Source organism: Oncorhynchus tshawytscha, linkage group LG02, assembly GCF_018296145.1.
Source record: "Oncorhynchus tshawytscha isolate Ot180627B linkage group LG02, Otsh_v2.0, whole genome shotgun sequence".
Lineage (NCBI taxonomy): Eukaryota > Metazoa > Chordata > Actinopteri > Salmoniformes > Salmonidae > Oncorhynchus > Oncorhynchus tshawytscha.
The window spans coordinates 26,393,054-26,418,088 of record NC_056430.1 but is presented as its reverse complement, the minus strand read 5'-3'; the positions used below and the strand labels follow the sequence as shown (position 1 = coordinate 26,418,088).

General features: G+C 41.6%; 2 protein-coding genes across 2 annotated transcripts in view; both read right to left on the bottom strand.

Moving 5' to 3' along the window:
- Positions 1 to 9,891, bottom strand: part of LOC112262977 (membrane-associated guanylate kinase, WW and PDZ domain-containing protein 3) — a 28,960-nt gene extending 19,069 nt beyond the window's left edge. The window contains exons 1-3 of the mRNA XM_042305109.1: positions 9,888 to 9,891; positions 7,918 to 8,086; positions 6,367 to 6,446 (exon numbers count right to left, since the gene is read on the bottom strand). Of these exons, the coding sequence (XP_042161043.1) occupies positions 6,367 to 6,446; positions 7,918 to 8,086; positions 9,888 to 9,891 (253 nt within the window). The remainder of the gene's footprint in view (positions 1 to 6,366; positions 6,447 to 7,917; positions 8,087 to 9,887) is intronic.
- A 65-nt stretch (positions 9,892 to 9,956) lies between these two features.
- The window catches only part of LOC121840641 (membrane-associated guanylate kinase, WW and PDZ domain-containing protein 3-like), a 139,905-nt gene continuing 124,826 nt past the window's right edge, over positions 9,957 to 25,035 (bottom strand). The window contains exons 3-5 of the mRNA XM_042305098.1: positions 24,034 to 24,153; positions 10,190 to 10,396; positions 9,957 to 9,961 (exon numbers count right to left, since the gene is read on the bottom strand). Of these exons, the coding sequence (XP_042161032.1) occupies positions 9,957 to 9,961; positions 10,190 to 10,396; positions 24,034 to 24,153 (332 nt within the window). The remainder of the gene's footprint in view (positions 9,962 to 10,189; positions 10,397 to 24,033; positions 24,154 to 25,035) is intronic.

The window sequence follows — 25,035 nt, the reverse complement described above, 5'->3', positions numbered from 1 at the left end:
TTCACCATGCTCAAAGGGATATTCAATGTCTGCTTCTTTTTATTCATACCCATCTACCAATATATGCCCTTCTTTGCGAGGCATTGAATGTACTCCTGTGCTTCTACACCTGCATTGCTTGCTGTTTGGGGTTTTAGGCTGGGTTTCTGTATAGCACTTTGAGATATCAGCTGATGTACAAAGGGCTATATAAATAAATTTGATGTGATTGGAAATCCTCCCTGGTCTTTGTGGTTGAATCTGTGTTTGAAGTTCACTGCCGGACTGAGGGACCTTACAGATAATTGTCTGTGTGGGGTACAGAGATGAGGTAGTCATTCAAAAATCATGTTAACCACTATTATTGCACACAGAATGAGTCCATGCAACATATTATGTGACTTGTTAAGAAAATGTTTACTCCTAAACCTATTTAGGCTTGCCATAACAAAGGGGTGGAATATTTATTGACTCAATACATTTCAGCTTTTCATTTATTCATTAATTTGTTAACATTTCTAAAAACATAATTCCACTTTGACAGTATGGGTTATTGTGACACAAAATATAAATTTAATCAATTTCTATCTACCACAACATAATGTGGAAAAAGTCAAGGGGTGTGAATACTTTCTGAAGGCACTGTACATGTAGGCAGCCCACATGATCCTGAGCTGGGGGCATTTATTAAGGAAAGTATCATCATGTCAGGAGATGTTATACAATCCTGTCTGTATGGGAATGTAAAACTCATAGGCGTCTGTCTCCTGTTTCTGTAGTGAGGCAGCTTGATGTATAAGTACACCCCCTGGACAGGAAGCATGCCCTACCCCCAATCTATCTCCTTAATGCTGAGTGCCAGGTCTTTGGTATGACTCAGCCAGGTATCAAACTCCCACCCTTCCAATCTCAGGGTGGACACTCTAACCACAAGGCCACTGAGTTGGGAATGTCATACAGTCATACAGTACATATTTATTAAGCTGTGTGTATAGTATGTGTATGTGTATAATGCATAGTATACTGTAGGGCAGGGGCTGATGAGCATAGCCATGTGTAAAGCTCCATGTGTGTTCTGCAAGAACTTGATGTATGTATGGTCCATTTATACCCTACAGAGACAGAAGTTTCAGAGCGTAGCGCAGTGTCGCAATGTTGTTTTTCGTCACAAAAGGGGTGGCTCCTTGTAGTGCGCTCCGACATTCAATGTGCTCCTGTGCCACATGCTAATTGTAAAGCCTTGTTCACATTACCCATAAGCACTCCGTTACGGTGTGCCAGATGTCATGCATTTCAATGGTGACATCCACAACGGAGTGAAAACGCAAGCGTTAAAGGCTCCGTTGTGAGACGGACGCCACATACTTTTGACTTTTTTCAAACTTTGAGGTCGACTTCAGTCCAGACAGAGTCCGTTAAAGAACAGGAAGTTTCCAAAACAGTGAAGTAGATGAGAATATGTGGTTTTCGGTGAAGGCTTTACGTGAGCTAGCTGCTCTACACTGCAAGCTAGCTTTACCCGCAATAAAGTTAGAGAATGAAGTTGAGGTTACTCAACAAAACATTTTATATATGCCTATATATACAATATATGTATCCTGTCTTGAATGAAAAGGTCATATTTTGCCATTTCCCCAAATATATGAGATCTCTGGCGAGAGACAGGCTCTCCATCTTGCGTTACACACATTGGACTGGTCCATTCAGGACCAGGGCAAGGACTGTGAAGATGACGTACAGCGTAATGAAATATGACGTGAACAGGGCTTAACGCGCCATATCATTCCTATGAAGCTCGCTTGGTAATGAAGCTTGCTTGGTTCCTTGATCTGATCTATAGGCTCTACATCAAAATAGCCTATTTTGCATTGATAAGTAAATATAATTTCAGCAACTGTTCAAACAATAAACCAAACAACATTGTAGCCTTACTAGAATCCCCCCAAAGGTATTTTGTTTCGAAAAAAATAACAATTTATTCCAGGCTATTGGTGAAAACAACAGCGAAAGATGTGCGACCAAAACATGATGAGGTTCGATTTTTAGCTGATGGGAGTGAATACAGTCAAGCAGCATATCAAACTGGGATAACATATTAGGTTAGGTTAAATAATATTTATCAGGGCATATTATTTAATTATAAATCTGATTATTTCACATGGAGAAGTGGGAAGCTGAAAGGCTAGCTAGCTTTTAGCTAAACAATAAACCAAACAACATTGTAGCCTTATTAGAAGAAAAAAAACATGAGCTGGCGCACACCCAGAACATAGTTAGTGTGCGGGTGCTGACTAATGGCGAATAAACTATAAACAATCAAAATAAAGAAAGTAGCACTCTCCATGTATAATCTGCCAGCAATTTAATGGGTATTTACCAATGACTGTGCCTTCCTCAGGATAATGTCATAAACACTTGAACCAGGTTATGTAGACATCAATGCAATTAGTGTAACCAATGACAGTGGTGAGGGGTGTGTCATAATGATTATGTTAATAAAAATGAATTAGTGAAACTGTTAACAAAATAGTATATGGCATATTAAATATATTATGCTATTGTTATCATATAGAAACATAATGGAATATTGTACATCATAGGCTACCCATCACTAGTACCCTGGGGCGGCAGGGTAGCCTAGTGGTTAGAGCGTTGGACTAGTAACCTGACAAGGAACAAATCTGTCGTTCTGCCCATGAACAGGCAGTTAACCCACTGTTCCTAGGCCATCATTGAAAATAAGAATTTGTTCTCTGCCTGGTTAAATAAAGGTTTAAAAATATATATATGTACAGTGGGGCAAAAAAGTATTTAGTCAGCCACCAATTGTGCAAGTTCTCCCACTGAAAAAGATGAGAGAGGACTGTAACTTTCATCATAGGTACACTTCAACTATGACAGACAAAATGAGAAAAAAAAATCACATTGTAGGATTTTTAATGAATTTATTTGCAAATTATGGTGGAAAATAAGTATTTGGTCACCTACAAACAAGCAAGATTTCTGGCTCTCACAGACCTGTAACTTCTTCTTTAAGAGGCTCCTCTTTCCTCCACTCGTTACCTGTATTAATGGCACCTGTTTGAACTTGTTATCAGTATAAAAGACACCTGTCCACAACCTCAAACAGTCACACTCCAAACTCCACTCTGGCCAAGACCAAAGAGCTGTCAAAGGACACCAGAAACAAAATTGTGGACCTGCACCAGGCTGGGAAGACTGAATCTGCAATAGGTAAGCAGCTTGGTTTTAAGAAATCAACTGTGGGAGCAATTATTAGGAAATGGAAGACATGCAAGACCACTGATAATCTCCCTCGATCTGGGGCTCCACGCAAGATCTCACCCCGTGGGGTCAAAATGATCACAAGAACGGTGAGCAAAAATCCCAGAACCACACGGGGGGACCTAGTGAATGACCTGCAGAGAGCTGGGACCAAAGTAACAAAGCCTACCATCAGTAACACACTACGCCGCCAGGGACTCAAATCCTGCAGTGCCAGACGTGTCCCCCTGCTTAAGACAGTACATGTCCAGGCCCGTCTGAAGTTGTCGTGTTTGGAGGACAAAGAATGCTGAGTTGCATCCAAAGAACACCATACCTACTGTGAAGCATGGGGGTGGAAACATCATGCTTTGGGGCTGTTTTTCTGCAAAGGGACCAGGACGACTGATCCGTGTAAAGGACAGAATGAATGAAGCATTTCAAGGTCCTGGAGTGGCCTAGCCAGTCTCCAGATCTCAACCCCATAGAAAATCTTTGGAGGGAGTTGAAAGTCCTTGTTGCCCAGCAACAGCCCCAAAACATCACTGCTCTAGAGGAGATCTGCATGGAGGAATGGGCCAAAATACCAGCAACAGTGTGTGAAAACCTTGTGAAGACTTACAGAAAACGTTTGACCTCTGTCATTGCCAACAAAGGGTATATAACAAAGTATTGAGAAACTTTTGTTATTGACCAAATACTTATTTTCCACCATAATTTGCAAATAAATTCATTAAAAATCCTACAATGTGATTTTCTGGATTTTTTTTCTCATTTTGTCTGTCATAGTTGAAGTGTACCTATGATGAAAATTACAGGCCTCCCTCATTTTTTTAAGTGGGAGAACTTGCACAATTGGTGGCTGACTAAATACTTTTTTGCCCCACTGTATATTAGCGTCAACATACATTATTGTTTCATTCAATTTCACAATTTCGCATTTCATTTTTGTAATATTGGTTCAACCTTAATATATAATGAACATCCTCAACAGGGGGAACATATTAGGTGTACGCTAACAAGCTGTAAAAATATTTTTTACATTTATAAGACTCATAAAGGAAAATGTGTTCATAAGAAGAGCCTGAGATCAAAGTCAATATTCAGACCATTAGGGGTCAATGTTTTTAGATAGGATATCCAGTAAGCCTCTCTTTGTAGTAGTGGGATCTCAATGTTACCTCCTCTCCTTGGTAGAGCAACATGCTCAATGCCTGTGTATTTGAGAGAGGAGATGGGATGGTTCGTTTCAACAAAGTGAGCTGCTACTGGATAGTCAATGTTCTAAGAAATCAAATCAAATTTTATTTGTCACATACACATGGTTAGCAGATGTTAATGCGAGTGTAGTGTAATGCTTGTGCTTCTAGTTCCGACAATGCAGTAATAACCAACGAGTAATCTAACCTAACAATTCCACAACTACTACCTTATACACACAAAGGGATAAAGAATATGTACATAAAGATATATGAATGAGTGATGGTACAGAACGGCATAGGCAAGATGCAGTAGATGGTATTGACTACAGTATATACATATGAGATGAGTAATGTAGGGTATGTAAACATTATATTAAGTGGCATTGTTTAAAGTGGCTAGTGATACATTTTTTACATCAATTTCCATTATTAAAGTGGCTGGAGTTGAGTCAGTATGTTGGCAGCAGCCACTCAATGTTAGTGGTGGTTGTTTAACAGTCTGATGGCCTTGAGATAGAAGCTGTTTTTCAATCTCTCGGTCCCTGCTTTGATGCACCTGTACTGACCTCGCCTTCTGGATGAAAGCAGGGTGAACAGGCAGTGGCTCGGGTGGTTGTTGTCCTTGATGATCTTTATGGCCTTCCTGTGACATCGGGTGGTGTAGGTGTCCTGGAGGGCAGGTAGTTTGCCCCCGGTGATGCGTTGTGCAGACCACACTACCCTCTGGAGATCCTCACGGTTGTGGGCAGAGCAGTTGCCGTACCAGGCGGTGATACAGCCCGACAGGATGCTCTCGATTGTGCATCTGTAAAAGTTTGTGAGTGCTTTTGGTGACAAGCCAAATTTCTTCAGCCTCCTGAGGTTGAAGAGGCGCTGCTGCACCTTCTTCACAACGCTGTCTGTGTGGATGGACCAATTCAGTTTGTCCGTGATGTGTACGCCGAGGAACTTAAAACTTACTACCCTCTCGCCTACTGTCCCGTCGATGTGGATAGGGGGGTGCTCCCTCTGCTGTTTCCTGAAGTCCACGATCATCTCCTTTGTTTTGTTGACTTTGAGTGTGTATGACCTGATTGAGCTGCGGTGTTAATAGAATCCCCTCAAAAGTTATTTGGTTTCGAAGTGATAGTGTTATTCTAGGATATTTTGAAACATAAGAACAGATAGCCATGTGCATTAAAATTATGTTTAGCCCATAGACATTAAAAGCGCTGATGTCATCCAAGTGTTTCTATTAAAAAAAACTTAATGACACATGAAGCCGAAAGAACTTGAATTTGAAGCACGCCATATTGTTGAATGGGGCTGAATGGCAACAAAATATTGTTAAAGTGGCCGATCATAGTCGATGTTGTCGTTTTCATCCTGCCTGAGGGAGTCAACTTTAATGTCTATGGCATGAGCCTCATTGTAGCCTGCCAGCCTGTGATTTGTCTGTGTCAGCACGTGGTCCTATGTGACGACAAATGTAGTAGTCAGAATGGATCACTATTTCATTAAATATCATGATTTGTAGAAAACTTTAAAATAATTCATCGTGGGGATTGAACTTGATCATAATAATCCAAATTTAGAGCCCAAAACAGCCTTTGGGGCAGTTAGCGATCGTCATTTACATAGGCTTTATAGGTCAAACCAGGGCTTTTGGCACCGCTAAGTCGCTAATCAGTAACCGACCAGCAGAGCTTGTGACTTCATGCTCCAGACTGGACACTGGGGGCCTGGTTTAGCCAACTTGCTTGCAAAGGAAGACAACAAGACAACAAGAGAGACTCTTCTTTAGCTTTCACCACAAATGAGAAGACAAGAAAACCTCTGTTGCCCCATTGTGAATGTTGCTATTTGGGAGTCTGGACCGGCAAGGTATCATGTTACCAAAAGATCTATGCACATGAAGCTTGTAGAGGCCCAGAAGCCTTACCTCCATCCTCACACTTCTCTGGGGGCTTGGCCTTCTTGGCCAGGCGGGGGTCCAGCCAGGTGGTGGTCTTGCTGTTGTGACTGTTAAGGGCAGATAAGAGAAACATTCAAAAACCTGAGCCAGCTACTGACACTGGTATTTTCATGAGAGTAAAGGTAGACAGTCATGTACCCACCTACTCTATATTCTGTTATACTTTCTTTGAAAGCTACACAGGTCATTAACTGATTGACACATTTATACATCCTGCTATGCATTCAAATGAAGGAAAACTGAAACAGAGTATTCATTATGATATTGTGGCTGGAAGTAGATGCCGGCGACGTTCAGGCCCTACCTTACCAAGGCCTGATTGTTTCTGCCAAATTCAAGGCCCGGCCCTGTCCAAAACCCGAAATCAGAAATAACTTCCATCTGTAGTAAATTCATTAGCTGTTCTTCTCAGCCTATCACTTGGCGCTCTGAGTATCCATAGCAACAGCTCTACTTGGGCTGCTCATTGAAATTTTTTAAACTTTTATTTAACTAGGTAAGTCAGTTAAGAACAAATTCTTAGTTTCAATGACGGCCTAGGAACAGTGGATTAACAGATTTGTACTTTGTCAGCTCGGGGATTTGAACTTGCAACCTTTCGGTTACTAGTCCAACGCTCTAACCACTAGGCCCTAATGACAAGACATGAGAGAGCTGTTAGCTACTTTTCGTCACTCTAAACTCCAAAACTCAAGGAACATAATTCTTTTCTGTGAAATAATCTCTCGGTCTTACATTTGACGAGGTTGAAGCACTTCTGACACCATGTTATGATCTTAGTCAGATATGACTGCACTGCTCAGCAGAGCATGAACAAACGGCTCAGCTTCAAAATGTTAGTGATCAATTTAGTGATACCTGAGCCCTACCCGTAGCTAGTTATTGATGGAAAAAACTGCCTTACCCGGCCCTAACACGTCGGGCTCGGGTCGGGTAACAGAGATCTAGCTGGAAGCCAAATCTGTTTACAAAGAACTCAAGGGCTTCTGAGAGCTATATTTACTAAATTGTTCCTAAAACACAGTATTGATTTGTCAGGAAGTTGTCTTGAAGAGAAACCATCAAATTCATTAGCTTTGACCTGAACCACTTTTGGAACAATCATGTAAGCTAGGGCTGTAAGTCAATATAAGTAGATTTTAAAGAGTCCCACACCAGTCCAGGCATTGGCTTGTTTACCTAACTAACCTAAATCCTCTGTCTGTTCAGCATGGCTTATGTAACACCTGTGCTATGTGCTTCACTAATCTAATCAACAATGTCATGATACTTTGCATGATGCTGATCAGATATAGTCATCCATGCATAACCTGTAATGTACATAACATTCCACATTCAGTCTAGAGCAGAAATGCATGTTCTGCATTTGAAACATATTAAGCTCATATTAATGAGCTTTGAACTCAGGAGTTATCTATGCGCGTACAGTGTCGTAGCACTGTGTAACCAACCAGGACTAAAATGCTGTCTCTTTATCCTGTTCCTGAGTAGATATACAGGAGCTGGTGCAGTACTCACTCTATGAAGTAGACCATGCCCGTCTCGGTGTAGGCCATCTCCCAGTTGAGAGGCAGGGGTTCCAGGCTGTCATCGCCGGGCAGAGAGCTCCACATACGGAAGTCCATGGCACTGCTGGACTGGGTGTAGCTGGGCACCGCCTTCCTCCACGATGCCACTTCTTTGTGCTCTGTAGCCCGAGAGAGAGAGAGAGAGAAGGTTAGCCTGCATGGACACCTCCAGCCTCCCAGCATGCAGTGGAAGGGGGGAGGGTTTGATGTTGCTACAGGATTTGCATGCAAGAGATGGTGTGTTCTGTTCACCAATACTATTTTTTTCATTTGCATGTGCATGTACGTGTAAGCGTATTTATGCATATGTGGTACCCTACCCCTGGATTTAAATTATACAAGTAGCTGAGGTGGATTCATAGTTTAAAAAAAAGGCCATTTGAAGCAATTTTGGCACAATAATACTGTCCCACTGCTATTTATGGTTATTTCTATGTTTTAAAAAATGTATTTATTAATTTAATGAGAACTGCAATAAAAGCACACCAATCAACTTTGCACCCAACTGGTCCTTGCAAACTTCGGGCCATAAAAAGCTGCTAATGAAGGGACTGTTTGTGTAATGCTAACCTCTGCACAAGTATATGATACAATGAGGCTCAAGGCCACACAGCTTATTCTAGTTTATTCCCCAGAACTGATGCAGCCGATAAGCGTGTCAAATTTGTGCATGTGATTCTGTATTTCAGTAAATACTACACTACCGCATCCATGACTTTCTGTAAATTATTAGAATCAGGTGCACTAGATTAGGGTTGGAGCGAAACCCTACAGGACGGTAGCTCTTCAGGAACAGGGTTTGAGAGCCCTGCACTAGACACATTCAGGAAGTCAGCCAGGGGTCAGGGTTTGTCTTTCACAGAGAGACCAGGGAAGTTTGGGCATTATGCTTAATTTTTCCATGAACCTTCTGATCCGTTCATAACTGTTTCCATCTATGGTTGGTTTAGAATGAAAAGTTCCTAACACCCCCACATTGCTGCAGTACAGCAGACATGTGATTTATTTGACTTAGAAAGACTTGTTCCTGTCCATCTTGCATGCCTGATAATAAAACAGCAGCAGGCATACTGTAACCCATTTCTCTTACAGTCAGGCTATACTTGGGCACATACTTTAATTTCTTATTTAAAAAATGTTATTGTTTTTATTTTTTAAACTGCATTATTGGTTAGGGCTTGTAAGTAAGCATTTCACTGCAAGGTCTGCACCTGTTGTATTCGGCGCATGTGACAAATAAAATTTGATTTGATTTTGACTGCTCCTTTGAGAGAGAGGTCCTGATTGATAACACACACAGAGTCTCTGGTCTCTGGGTAAGAAGTCTGCTGCCTTCAAGGTAACCTGCACTCCAGTAGAAAGTGTTACTGATACTGAATGTGCTTGAGGCATAACCTTGAGATGGAGACTGCGGGAAGTGGCTGGCTATACAGTCAGAGCATGACAGATAGCACAGACTGGGAGTAATGGGGAAGATGATCAGAGCTCCATAGGTCAATATATATAGAGCAGAAATGTATAGAGCAGAAATATATTATAGAGAAAAAAATATATATTGTCCATAGCAGGGGTCGGAACAGGTTCAGGCAAAAGAACGAAAAACTGGAAAATAACAAAATAATTCTCAGAACGGAAACAGATCTGTAGTGTTCCGGAACAGAATCGTTATTTTAAAATCTTGAGAATCGTTTAATACTGTTATTTTTTGTTCCAAAAATATTCAGAATATCTAGTATATATTTCTGCAATTCAGTGTAGTTCTGATGGTAATAATAGCCTAAACACATTCCAATTCATGTCAGGTAATAATGTTCAGCGCTTCATGCCAAGCCCCCTACATGTCCATCCCTCTTTCTCACTCTCTTCCCATCTCGCGCCTGCACTTGTATGACCAATCAAACATGTAAACAACTAGCTTACCCATTCCGTAGAAAGTTTCTCTATCTACTATAAATGTAAAAACTATTCTTTTTTTGTAGGTTCAGAACTCTATGCTGGTCAGAAACACAGGAATGGAACAAAGAAAATAGGGGTTCTGTTCGTAGCGGAACAATTGGAAAATAATTTGTGTTCCACCCCTGGTCCATAGTCATCATAATGTAGAGATAAAAGTAGAACATGAGAGACAGATACTGGGAGAAATATGTGAGGTACAACAGAGAACTATCCTGAGGAAAGAGAGAAAGGGCAGGAGAGGGGTTTTGAGTATGAGATGTAATGACCTGGGAGGCCGTTGGTCAGAGGTGGCCTCTCATCATCGTCTTCTTCCTCAGGGACCACGCTGTCCTTCCTGTCCATCTTGCTGACTGACGTGGTGCGTTTTCGCTGGACCTCGTTGTCATAGTCCTCATCAAACAGCACCTGATCCACCAGGTCAGGCTGTACCAGGGTGGGCTCCGCTGGGGGCTTTGGGGTCCCATAGTAGTTACCTAGAAAGAGAGAGAGAGACAGAGAACGAGAGAGAGATATATGAGTGTCTGACACGTTCCCTATTCTTAACCATACCTGTAGCTGGTATGGTAAGATATTGCCATTTATTGCCATTTATTGTGCATTTAGGCTATCTGAAAAATAACTGGTTAAGTAAGGGGACCACAATCTTGGAATCACGGTACTGTAGCTTTCATGAGGCTTACACAAGTGTATGGTGGCAATTCCACCATTTTCAAACTCATTTTCATTATCTCCAGCACAAAACCAGTGAAAATGTACATCTACATTTTACATCTACATTTGTGAAAATTTAGCTTTTCTACATTTTACATTTTTTTAACTGCCTAAAAATATTCTGTGAAGATAACAGAGAATCATTTGCTAATTTAGGTCACGGATGGATCAATCTCTGACTAGCTGCTGAACACTCTGGGTATCTAAATTTATGCATAGAAAACATAATTATTCAACCTTCATTAAGATAGTTGAACACCGCCATTCTTTTAGCTTTCATGAGGCTTACACAAGTGTATGAGATCCTTAAGAGCCTATAAGAATACCTATAAGAATATGTTTGGATAGTTACCACTTTGATACATTATGTAAATAATACTATTATTTGTAGTATTATTATTATATTGCAATATATAATGTGCAAAAATATTCAAAGAATATTTTCATTTGCAGCATACAACCTTTTTTTTCACCTTTATTTAACCAGGTAGGCTAGTTGAGAACAAGTTCTCATTTGCAACTGCGACCTGGCCAAGATAAAGCATAGCAGTGTGAACAGACAACAACACAGAGTTACACATGGAGGAAACAATTAACAAGTCAATAACACAGTAGAAAAAAAGAGAGTCTCTATACATTGTGTGCAAAAGGCATGAGGAGGTAGGCAAATAATTACAATTTTGCAGATTAACACTGGAGTGATAAATGATCAGATGGTCATGTACAGGTAGAGATATTGGTGTGCAAAAGATCAGAAAAGTAAATAAATATAAACAGTATGGGGATGAGGTAGGTAAAATTGAGTGGGCTATTTACCGATAGACTATGTACAACTGCAGCTATCGGTTAGCTGCTCAGATAGCAGATGTTTGAAGTTGGTGAGGGAGATAAAAGTCTCTAACTTCAGCGATTTTTGCAATTCGTTCCAGTCACAGGCAGCAGAGAACTGGAACGAAAGGCGGCCAAATGAGGTGTTGGCTTTAGGGATGATCAGTGAGATACACCTGCTGGAGTGCGTGCTACGGGTGGGTGCTGCCATCGTGACCAGTGAACTGAGATAAGGCGGAGCTTTACCTAGCATGGACTTGTAGATGACCTGGAGCCAGTGGGTCTGGCGACGAATATGTAGCGAGGGCCAGCCGACTAGAGCATACATGTCGCAGTGGTGAGTGGTATAAGGTGCTTTAGTAACAAAACGGATGGCACTGTGATAAACTGCATCCAGTTTAGAGTATTGGAAGCTATTTTGTAGATGACATCGCCAAAGTCGAGGATCGGTAGGATAGTCAGTTTTACTAGGGTAAGTTTGGCGGCATGAGTGAAGGAGGCTTTGTTGCGGAATAGAAAGCCGACTCTAGATTTGATTTTAGATTGGAGATGTTTGATATGAGTCTGGAAGGAGAGTTTACAGTCTAGCCAGACACCTAGGTACTTATAGATGTCCACATATTCTAGGTCGGAACCATCCAGGGTGGTGATGCTAGTCGGGCGTGTGGGTGCAGGCAGCGAACGGTTGAAAAGCATGCATTTGGTTTTACTAGCGTTTAAGAGCAGTTGGAGGCCAGTTGGAGGCCACTTCCGGCCCGTCCAAGGACGGAATGGTGTCGTCTGCGTAGAGGTGGATCAGGGAATCGTCCGCAGCAAGAGCAACATCATTGATATATAGAGAGAAAAGAGTCGGCCCGAGAATTGAACCCTGTGGCACCCCCATAGAGACTGCCAGAGGACCCGACAGCATGCCCTCCGATTTGACACACTGAATTCTGTCTGCAAAGTAGTTGGTGAACCAGGCAAGGCAGTCATTAGAAAAACCGAGGCTACTGAGTCTGCCGATAAGAATATGGTGATTGACAGAGTCGAAAGCCTTGGCAAGGTCGATGAAGATGGCTGCACACTACTGTGTTTTATCGATGGCGGTTATGATATCGTTTAGTACCTTGAGCGTGGCTGCGGTGCACCCGTGACCGGCTCGGAAACCAGTAGCCAGGAGGAAGGCATGGCCAGCCGTTGAGAAATGCTTGTTGAAGTTTTCGATAATCATGGATTTATCGGTGGTGACCGTGTTACCTAGCTTCAGTGCAGTGGGCAGCTGGGAGGAGGTGCTCTTGTTCTCCATGGACTTTACAGTGTCCCAGAACTTTTTGGAGTTAGAGCTACAGGATGCAAATTTTTGTCTGAAGAAGCTGGCCTTGGCTTTCCTGACTGACTGCGTGTATTGGTTCCTGACTTCCCTGAACAGTTGCATATCGCGGGGACTATTCGATGCTATTGCAGTCCGCCACAGGATGTTTTTGTGCTGGTCGAGGGCAGTCAGGTCTAGAGTAAACCAAGGGCTAAATCTGTTCTTAGTTCTGCATTTTTTGAACGGAGCATGCTTATCTAAAATGGTTAAGAAGTTACTTTTAAAGAATGACCAGGCATCCTCAACTGATGGGATGAGGTCTATATCCTTCCAGGATACCCGGGCCAGGTCGATTAGAAAGGCCTGCTCACAGAAGTGTTTTAGGGAGCGTTTGACAGTGATGAGGGGTGGTCGTTTGACTGCGGATCCGTAGCGGATACAGGCAATGAGGCAGTGATCGCTGAGATCCTGGTTGAAGACAATACATATTTCTACATATGTAGAAACACAGTACCAGCACTAGTCAAAAGTTTAGACACACCTACTCATTCAAGGGTTTTTCTTTATTTTTGCTTTTTTCTACATTGTAGAATAATAGTGAAGACATCAAAACTATGAAATAACACATATGGAATAATGTAGTAACCAACTAAAGTGTTAAACAAATCAGAATATATGTTATATTTGAAATTCTTCAAAGTAGCCATCCTTTGCCTTGATGACAGCTTAGCACACTCTTGGCATTTTCTCAACCAGCTTCATGAGATAGTCACCTGGAATCCATTTCAATTAACAGGTGTGCCTTGCTAAAAGTTAATTTGTGGAATTTCTTTCCTTCTTATTGTGTTTGAGCCAATCAGCTGTGTTGTGACAAGGTAGGGTTGATATACAGAAAATAGCCCTATTTGGTAAAATACCAAGACTATGTTATGGCAAGAATAAGCAAAGAGAAATGACAGTCCATTACTTTAAGACATGAAGGTCAGTAAATGCAGAACATTTCAAGAACTTTGAAAGTTTGTTCAAGTGCAGTCGCAAAAACCATCAAGCGCTATGATGAAACTGGCTCTCATGTGGACCACCACTGGAAAGGAAGACCCAGAGTTACCTCTGCTGCAGAGGATAAGTCCATTAGAGTTACCAGCCTCAGACATTGCAGCCCAAATAGATGCTTCACAGAGTTCAAGTAACAGACACATCTCAACATCAACTGTTCAGAGGAGACTGCGTAAAATCAGGCCTTCATGGTGAATTGCTGTGAAGTAACCACTAATAAAGGACACCAATAAGAAGAAGAGACTTGTTTGGGCAAAGAAACATGAGCAATGGACATTAGATCCGTGTAAATTTGTCCTTTGGTCTAGAGTCCAAATTAGAGGTTTTTGGTTCCAAATGCCGTGCCTTTGTGAGACGCAGAGTAGATGAACGGATGATCTCCACATGTGTGTTTCCCACTGTGATTTATTTAGAATTCATGGCACACTTAACCAGCATGGCTACCACAGCATTCTGCAGCGATATGCCATCCTATCTGGTTTGCGCTTAGTGGGACTATCATTTGCTTTTCAAGAGGACAATGACCCAACACACCTCCAGGCTGTGTGAAGGCTATTTGACCAAGAAGGAGAGTGATGGAGTGTTGCATCAGATGACCTGGCCTCCACAATCCCCCGACCTCAACCCAATTGAGATGGTTTGGGATAAGTTTCGACCGCAGAGGGAAGGAAAAGCAGCCAACAAGTGCTCAGCATATGTGGGAACTCCTTCAAGACTGTTGGAAAAGCATTCCTCATTTAGCTGGTTGAGGGAATGCCAAGTGTGTGCAAAGCTGTCATAAAGGCAAAGGGTGGCTACTTTGAAGAATCTAAAATCTAAAATATATTTTAATTTGTTTAACAATTTACTCCATGATTCCATGTGTGTTATTTCATAGTTGATGCCTTCACTATTATTCTAAAATGTAGAAAATAGTCAAAATAAAGAAAAACCCTTGAATGAGTAGGTGTGTCCAAACTTTTGACTGGTACTGTATGTGAAAAAGGCACTTCTCCACATTTTGTAGAAAAATATATAAAGTAAAACATTTATGCCTCAAAAATAAAAAAAAGTGTGATTTTCAAACACTTCTGCCTTGAAACTCATTGCAGGTTTTGAAAATCACAGTTTTTCTTACTTTTAATCCTACCCTGTGATGTCACAGAGAAGCACTTTATTCTTATCTTTTTAACCACAGATCATAGAAACACGCTGTTTTCACATATGTTGACATTGGTATGGTGCTGGAGATAATGAATGAGGTTGAAAAGTGGTGGAATTGTCCTTTAATACGATGAACAGGAATAACATTTACTCTCACGGGTGGCCAGAAAATAACTATATGTAAGCTACGCCCCTGAAAATAAGCCACGCCTCCTGAAAATAACCTAATTACATAAAAAATTACCCAGCTGCTGGGTCAAACCAGCATGAAAGTGAATGGGCGCATTTGAGTGTTAAGGGTAAAACTAGACCAAAGACTGGGTAATCCCAAATTTGGGTAATCCCAACAACCCAACTGGCTGGGTCAAAATAACCCAGTGTGTGTTCTGTCCAATATTTACCCAGCGTTGGGTTACCAAATAACCACATTTTTAACCCAGCATTTTTTTGGTGTAGTGTTCACATTTCATCTAAATGTTGTAGCTACATAAAAATATTAAATAAACAATTTATTTGGGAAATATCCCGTCTTTGCTCTTTTCTTCATTAGAATCCTGATGATTTCAAGTTGTATTGGATTTGTTTTGTTCTGTTAAGGCATTGAATACATGTTGTTTAGTGTATTTAGAAATGTTTTGTATGTTTAGTTTACTCTGTGAGAAGCAAGTTATTTTAATGTTATATGTGATTTGGTTTATGTAGATACAACATTTCAATATTGTTTATACACAATGTTGCCAAAATCCTGATTTAATATCCATATTCATAATGAGTTTGCAGCATTTTTTTTAGCAATCAGTAGAATGTTCACCACAAGTTTATCAGAATTGCTTACCAGAAGTTTGCAAGTCTATGCAAATTTGCCGCAACAGTTTGCCACAAAACTCATTTGCATGTGAAAATATGATCTTGCTGTAAATTTGCGTCAAATTGGGCCAAAGATTTGCCACAAATGTTTGTCAGAAGCCTGTCTCCCCACTCCCCACTAGGGATTTTTTCTGCAACCAATTGCACTGATCATTGAATATAGCAATGAACTATCTGAGAGTTTTTTCTCCTGATGAAGAAAAACCTTGTGACACTGCCTATACATATTTTGTGAAGATAATAGATCGTAATCTACTCATTTAGCTCATGGGATGATCAATCTCTGACTAGCTGTTGAACACTGTGTATAAAAATGAATGCACAGAAAATGTAATTTTTCAACATTCATTAAGATATTTTTTAGATATTTTTTATGTGCACACTGATTTGAGAAGCCGACAATATTTTATGTGTATTTGTTTGCTAAACATGTGAATATGTTCATGGGAGTAATATGGAATTATATTTAGGCAATATTACATTTTAAGGTCAAATACTTACATTGCTTTACAAAAAGTAACAATTACACAGAGCCTATTCAGTGGAAACATAATTCATAAGCAGCTTAATTAAGGAACCGGGAAAAGATGCCACTGGGAAATAGGGTTTTCAGCAAAATAATTACCCTCTGTAAAATTGATCTCCTTTTCATTTGAACTGTGCTTATTTTCATCTTATAAACATTTTTATCTATCTCTCCACATATTAAAATGTAAACATTGCAGGTATGTCTATTATAGAAGATATGCACAAACTCAAAACACAGCTTTATTATCTCTCTATAAGGTAACAAAGTGGGGAAATAGGACAAAGACTTTAAAAAAAAGCAAGTGCAGCAAACACAACACAATGCTTGGTGGAAAATCCTTCCATTTCAATGACCAAAGAATACTTGTTCAGCTGTGTCTTTGAAAAGCCCCATCTCTGTCAGTCAAGGGCCCCTAACACTCAGAATGATAGTAGCTACAGTATGGTAAAGTGGATCAAAGCATCTCCCTCCAATTGTCATGTGTCGCACTATGGGCTCAACACTCACCACCGTTCTCCAAATGACACTCATCTGCATTTTTCAGAGATGGTTTCATTAACACCGGTGGAACAGAGATAGCAGGGAGAGATTGGGGGCCGCTCTCTAATCGCTGCCTGTCCCTGCCATTCATCAGTCAGAAGCTGTAGCACGTTGATGAATTACTTACAAAAACATATCTCTGGGTAAATGTGTGTCATAAATGTGAAGGAGTGTGAAAGCGCCCAGTCGGGAGATTTCTGCTATAATTTGTTATTTTAAACTACGGGGAGGCCTCAAACTGACAAGCATAGGGGTGGCTTGTTTGACATTACTTAAACATCGCAAATGCCAAGAGGTTGATGAGTCACCTTACTGTATAATATAATATGTACACTCATACTGCATAATTTCATATGTACACTCATACTGTATGTACTCACAGTTCTCATAGGAATCAGAATCATGAACACAGTGGGATTCCCTGGCCCAAGAACATTTGACAAGAATTTGAATTAGACAGACTCTCCCATTTCCTGGTAACAGTTATGTCAGCAGCCCCAAACCATGTGCTTTGTTCATTTCTGGGCAGCTGTCCCTGTGCTGTGCTGCCTGACCCGACCTGAACCACACAGAAGAGCAGCGCCAGAGTGAGGGCTGAGCCCAGACGGACTCCCTCTCAGAGCCTGGCACAGATGGCTGTGTCTGCTTGGCATGAAACCTGGGACCCTGTGGGCCACCCTGGCACGGACTGCATCCCAGCAGCACCGCCTGGGAGAAGGAAGAGGCCTCAGCTCACTGGGCGGGGCAGGTCTGGCATTGCACTGGGTGAGTCTGTGTGACAAAGCCCCTCCTTAACTATGGGGGATATACAGTGCCTTGCAAAAGTATTCATCCCCCTTGGCGTTTTTCTATTTTGTGGCATTACAATCTGTAATTTAAATGGATTTTTAGTTGGATTTCATGTAATGGACCTACACAAAATAGTCCAAATTGGTGAAGTGAAATTTTAAAAATTAATTGTTTAAAAAAATTATAAAAATATAAAACGGAAAAGTGGTGCGTGCATATGTGTTCACGCCCTTTGCTATGAAGCCCCTAAATAAGATCTGGTGCAACCAATCACCTTCAGAAGTCACATAATTAGTTAAATAAAGTCCACCTGTGTGCAATCTAAGTGTCACATGATCTGTCACATGATCTCAGTATATATACACCAGTTCTGAAAGGCCCCCAGAGTCTGCAACACTACTAAGCAAGGGGCACCACCAAGCAAGCAGCACCATGAAGATCAAGGTGCTCTCCAAACAGATCAGGGACAAAGTTGTGGAGAAGTACAGATCAGGGTTGGGTTAAAAAAATATATCAGAAACTATGAACATCCCACAGAGCACCATTAAATCCATTATTAAAACATGGAAAGAATATGGCACCAAAACAAACCTGCCAAGAAAGGGTCACCCACCAAAACTCAGACCAGGCAAGGAGGGCATTAATCAGAGAGGCAGCAAAGAGACCAAAGATAACCCAGAAGGAGCTGCAAACCTCCACAGTGGAGATTGGAGTATCTGTCGATAGGACCATTTTAAGCCGCACACTGCAGGGAGCTGGGCATTACGGAAAAGTGGCCAGAAAAAAGCTGTTGCTTAAAGAACTGCCAAAGGGGGCGGAGTTAGCCTGCAGAGTTCTGTCATACTATCCAGGTCTGTGGCCCAAAAAATTCAGCTTCTACATTTTAAAAATCCACCTTCTCACCCCAGCTGTGCCCTGGACACCATATGTGGAATGATTGCCCCCCCATCTATCGTCAGAGCTCATACTGTTAGGTGACCTAAACTGGGACATGCTTAACACCAGGGCCTTCCTACAATCTAAGATAGATGCCCTCAATCTCACACAAATTATCAATGAACCTACCAGGTACAACCCCAAATCCGTAAACACGGGCACCCTCATAGATATTCCTAACCAACCTGCCCTCCAAATACACCTCTGCTGTCTTCAACCAAGATGTCAGCGATCACAGCTTCATTGCCTGCATCCGTAATGGGTCTGCGGTAAAACGACCACCCCTCATCACTGTCAAACGCTCCCTAAAACTTTTCAACGTTTTAAGCAGCCCTTTCTAATCGACCTGGCCCGGGTATCCTGGAAGAATATTGACATTCCGTCAGTAGAGGATGCCGGGTTATTCTTTAAAAGTGCTTTCCTCACCATCTTAAATAAGCATGCCCCATTCAAAAAATTTGAACCAGGAACAGATATAGCCCTTGCTTCACTCCAGACCTGACTGCCCTTGACCAGCACAAAAACATCCTGTGGCGTACTGTATTAGCATCGAAATCGAATGCAACTTTTCAGGGAAGTTAGGAACCAATATAGACAGGCAGTTAGGAAAGCAAAGGCTAGCCTTTTCAAATGGAAATTTGCATCCTGTAGCACAAACTCCAAAAAGTTCTGGGACACTGTAAAGTCCATGGAGAACAAGAGCACCTCCTCCCAGCTCACCACTGCACTGAGGCTAGGAAATACTGTCACCACCGATAAATTCACGATAATTGAGAATTTCAATAAACATTTTTCTACGGCTGGCCTTGTTCTCCACCTGGCTACCCCTATCCCGGTCAACAGCCATGCACCCCCCACAGCAACTTGCCCAAGCCTCTCCCATTTCTCCTTCACCCAAATCCAGATAGCTGATGTTCTGAAAGAGCTGCAAAATCTGGACCCCTACAAATTAGCCGGGCTAGACAATCTGGACGCTCTCTTATTAAAATGATCTGCCGCAATTGTTGCAACCCCCTATTACTAGCCTGTTCAACCTCTCTTTCGTATCGTCTGAGATCTCAATAGAGTGGAAAGCTGCCAGAGTCATCCCCCTCTTCAAAGGGGGAGACCCTCTAGACCCAAACTGTTACAGACCTATATCTATCCTACCCTGCCTTTCTAACGTCTTCAAAAGCCAAGTTAACTAACCTCCAGATGAGCTTCAATGCCATACAACTTTTCCTCCGTGGCCTCCAACTGCTCTTAAATGCCAGTAAAACTAAATGGATGCTCTTCAACCGATCGCTGCTTGCACCTGCTTGGACGGCTCTGACTTAGAATATGTGGACAACTACAAATGCCTAGGTGTCTGGTTAGATTGTAAACTTTACTTCCAGACTCACATTAAGCATCGCCAATCCAAAATTAAATATAGAATTGGCTTCCTATTTAGCAACAAAGCACCCTTCACTCATGCTGCCAAACATATCCTCGTAAAACTGACTATCCTACCGATCCTTGACTTTGGCATTGTCATTTACAAAATAGCCTCCAACACTCTACTCAGCAAATTGGATGCAGTCTATCACAGTGCCATCCTTTTATTCACCAAAGCCTCATATACTACCCACCACTGTGACCTGTATGCTCTCGTTGGCTGGCCCTCGCTTCATATTCGTCGCCAAACCCACTGGCTCCAGGTCATCTACAAGTCTTTTCTAGGTAAGCCCCGCGTTATCTCAGCTCACTGGTCACCATAGCAGCACCCACCCATAGCACGCGCTCCAGCAGGTATATTTCACTGGTCACCCCCAAAGCCAATTCCTCATTTGGCCGCCTTTCCTTCCAGTTCTCTGCTGCCAATGACTGGAACAAATTGCAAAAATCACTGAAGCTGGAGACTCTTATCTCCCTCACTAACTTTAAGCACCAGCTGTCAGTGCAGCTCACAGACTGCACCTGTAAATAGCCCATCCAACTACCTCATCCCATACTGTTATTTATTTTGTTGCTCCTTTGCAGCCCAGTATCTCTACTTGCACATTCATCTTCTGAACATCTATCACTCCAGTGTTTAATTGCTAAACTGTAATTATTTTGCCACTACAGCCTATTTATTGCCTTACCTCCCTTATCTTACCTTATTTGCACACACTCTATATACACTTTTGTATTGTGTTATTTACTGTATGTTTGTTTATTCCATGTTGTTGTTTGTGTCGGACTGATTTGCTTTATCTTGGCCAGGTCGCAGTTGTAAATGAGAACTTGTTCTCAACTGGCCTACCTGGTTAAATAAAGGTTAAATAAATGTTTTTTAAAGAAACAAATAAGCAAATATGTTTGTTGGTTGCCAAAAGCCATGTGAGAGACTCTCCAAACATATGGAAGAAGGTACTCTGGTCAGATGAGTTTAAAATAAGCTTTTTGACCATCAAGGAAAACACTATGTCTGGCACAATCCCAACACGTCTCATCACCCCGAGAACACCATCTCCACAGTGGATGGATGGTGGTGACAGCATCATGCTGTGGGGATGTTTTTCCATCGGCAGCGACTGGGAAACTGGTCAGAATTGAAGGAATGATGGCTGGAGCTAAATACAGGGAAATTCTTGAGGGAAACCTGTTTCAGTCTTCCAGAGATTTGAGACTGGGATGGAGGTTCACCTTCCAGCAGGACAATGACCCTAAGCATACTGCTAAAGCAACACTTGAGTGTTTTAAGGGGAAACATTTAAATGTCTTGGAATGGCCTAGTAAAAGCCCAGACCTCAATCCAATTGAGAATCTGTGGTATGACTTAAATATTGCTGTACACCAGCGGAACCCATCCAACTTGAAGGAGCTGGAGCAGTTTTGCCTTGAAGAATGCACAACTGTATTTGGGGAGTTTCTCCCATTCTTCTCTGCAGATCCTCTCAAGGTTTGTCAGGTTTGGTGGGGAGCGACACAGCACAGCTATTTTCAGGTCTCTCAAGAGATGTTCGATAGGGTTCCTGTTCGGGCATTGGCTGGGCCACTCAAGGACACTCAGAGACTTGTCCCGAAGCCACTACTGGATTGTCTTACCTGTGTGCTTAGGGTCGTTATCCTGTTGGAAGGTGAAACTTCTCCCCAGTCTGAGGTCCTGAGCGCTCTGGAGCATGTTCTCAACAAGGGTCTCTCTGTACCTTGCTCCATTCATCTCTCCCTCGACCCTGGCGTGTCTTCCAGTCCCAGCCACTGAAAAACATATGCTGCCACCACCAGGCTTCACCTTAGGGATGGTGCCAGGTTTCCTCCAGATGTGACGATTGGCATTCAGGCCAAAGAGTTCAATCTTGGTTTCATCAGACCAGAGAATGTTGTTTCTCATTGTCTGAGAGTCCTTTAGGTGCCTTTTGGCAAATTCCAAGCAGGCTGTCATGTGCCTTTTACTGAGAAATGACTTCTGTCTGGCTCTATCATAAAGGCCTGATTGGTGGAGTGCTGCAGATGTGGTTGTCCTTCTGGAAGGTTCTCCCATCTCCACAGAGGAACTCTGGAGCTCTGTAAGAGTGCCCATCAGGTTCTTGGTCACCTCCCTGACCGAGGCCCTTCTCCCCCGATTGCTCAGGTTGGCTAGCTCTAGGAAGAGCCTTGGTAGTTCCAAACTTCTTCCATTTAAGAATGATGGAGGCAACTGTGTTCTTGGGGACCGTCAATGCTGCAGATAATTTTTGATACCCTTCCCCAGATCTGTGCCTCAACACAATCCTGTCTCGGAGCTCTACGAACAATTTTTTGTTCTGATATTCACTGTCAACTGTGGGACCTCATATAGACAGTTGTGTGCCTTTCCAAATCATGTGCAATCAATTGAATTTACCACAGGTGGACTCCAATCAAGTTGTAGAAACAGCTCAAGGATGATCAATGGAAACAGGGTGCACCTGAGCTCAACTTAATGTCTCATATCAAAGGGTCTGAATACTTATGTAAATAAGGTATTTCTGTTTTAAATGTTTAATACATTTGCAAACAGTTCTAAAAACCTTGTTGCATTGTCATTATGGGGTGTTGTGTATAGATTGATGGATAAAACAAATGTTTATTCAATTTTAGAATAGGGCTGTAACATAACAAATTGTGGAAAAAGTCTGAATACTTTCCAAATGCACTGTATCTACCTCCATCACTCCAGTATCACTGCACATTGCAAATATGGTATTGGAACTGTATATTTCCTGTATATACTATACTTACTTACTTTATTGTGTATTTCAAATGTTTTATTTTACTTTTTTTCTAGTAATAATGTACATTATTGGGTTTTGAGTTGTGCATGAAATTTGAACTTGAAACTGTCAATAGTCAGGACCTGCCAGTGCCAAGCTCCTTCAGAGACCCTGTGCGTCTGGTTGGTAAGACTCTTACTTCAGATAAAAGACACTGGAGAGAAGGATATGTGATATGGGCCAATCACTAGACCAGAGGTGCTCCTCTAACATTCAAAGCCTGAGTCCATTCCATTCTGATTCCACAGCAGGCAGCTAGGATTTGGTGTATGAAAGACTGAGCTTAAAGAGAAGAGATGATCATGCTATTGCCATAATCATCGGACAATGTGAGAAAAATCCTCGGCTCCAATTCTTCATGACATAAATACTCTGAGACTATTCAACCCCATAATGCAGGGTGACTACTTAATGTGCCATTGAAGTGCTATTAAAAAGTAAAACTGTAAAACTGATTCAACTCATTCAACTGTGAGTGACTACATACAATAGCAGGAAAACCCATAAACAGACATTCTTGTGTCAACACTGCAAATAAAATATATATGTATTTTACTATGTATGAACTGTCATCTGCTGCTATAACAACATTTGCTATGTTTACATACAGGAGTTCACAAAACAGCCAAGTTCAGCGTGTCATCACCAAGGCAAAAACGAAACAGATTTTCCTTTATAAAGAGGACACCTCTTTTGTCGGAGAGGATACCGCAAGGACGGCAGGCCATATAAAGACATCTGGTAGCTGCCAGTAGTTTTTGGAAGCATGCTACCTCATAGGTAGAGAGGGCCATAAATACATGAATAAACCATAGATAGCTTCTCCTAGTAGTAGTGGAGTAGTAGTAGTGGAGTCAGCTGTCCAGACACAGTTCAGCAGGTTAAAACATCTACAGAGGATCTTCTGAGGTTGGAGATCAGGTGGGGCAGCCTATCAGCACATTGCCGCTCTATAGATTAAAGGAGTTCTTAATGGATAGAGCAGCCCAAGGGCTCTTGAGTATCCTCGCCTCCTTGTGATCCAAGGTTTCAGTTCTAACAAGCCTCTTAATAATGTTTGCCTGATAAATTTATTTAGCCTTGGCCAATGCAATTCACTCTTGGCAGCTGTAATTAATTCAACAACTGACTACTAAGTTTATTAATCCATTATTGAACTCTTCTTTAGTGAATCCTCACCATCGTAGGTTCCACTCTCCAGCAGAAGGCCACTCCCCTCCAGGATACGGAAGTCTCCCACGCTGATGAAGTTGTAGTCCACACCCGGTACCTCCCTTTCTCTGGGCAGCCGTGTGGTGCCTGTTAATCACACAAACAAATACAAACATGAGCATATGAGAATGCAATAACAATTGAATATAGAATGAGCCCATGAACACTGATGCAAAGGGTAGGAAACATATGGAGGGAGGGCCTATTTCGTGCTCACTGTTATCACAGATAGATCAAAGAAAAGGACATGGGGATTGTGTGATATTAGCATTAGGGGGTTCACAGCATTCTCTCATTAACAGGATGTCTGTTTCTGTCTTCTTATGCCAGCTTTAGTCCCTGAAAATGTCCCCCATGAGGCAATTACTGAGGGCACCGCTACATGCCAAGCCTCTATCTCACCTGCAGCATCATTTAGATGTCACACCAATATTGCTGCTACTGTAACTATTCCATTGTCAACTTGTTGAGGGAAACATGAAGATGCACTGTGCTTTGCTTTGAGGGTGCTGAGTATCTACTTGGGAGCAGAGAGTCTTTGAGCACACTTTTAACTTTTTACCCCCAACACAGTCACAGTCACGTTCCATATGAATTGAATCACTTTCTCCTCCACCCATTTTAATTTGAATGAAATATTCCATACATGTTTGCTAATGGTAGAAGTGATGATACAATTACTATTTGGACCTGAATGTCAAAACATTCAGGAGATGGAGGTGTTCAAAGTTTACCCATTTTGCATACTCCACCCAACCATCAGATATCCATGTCTTCATCACTGAAAAAACTGTTGAGTTTGATATAATTTGAAAGTTGACAAAGTTTACAAAACAGGGTTGTCAATCTATTTAATGATTAATAAAATATATATATATATATATATATATATATATATATATATATATAAATAAATACACAGTACCAGTCAAAAATTTGGACACCACTACTCATTCACAGGTGTTTTTC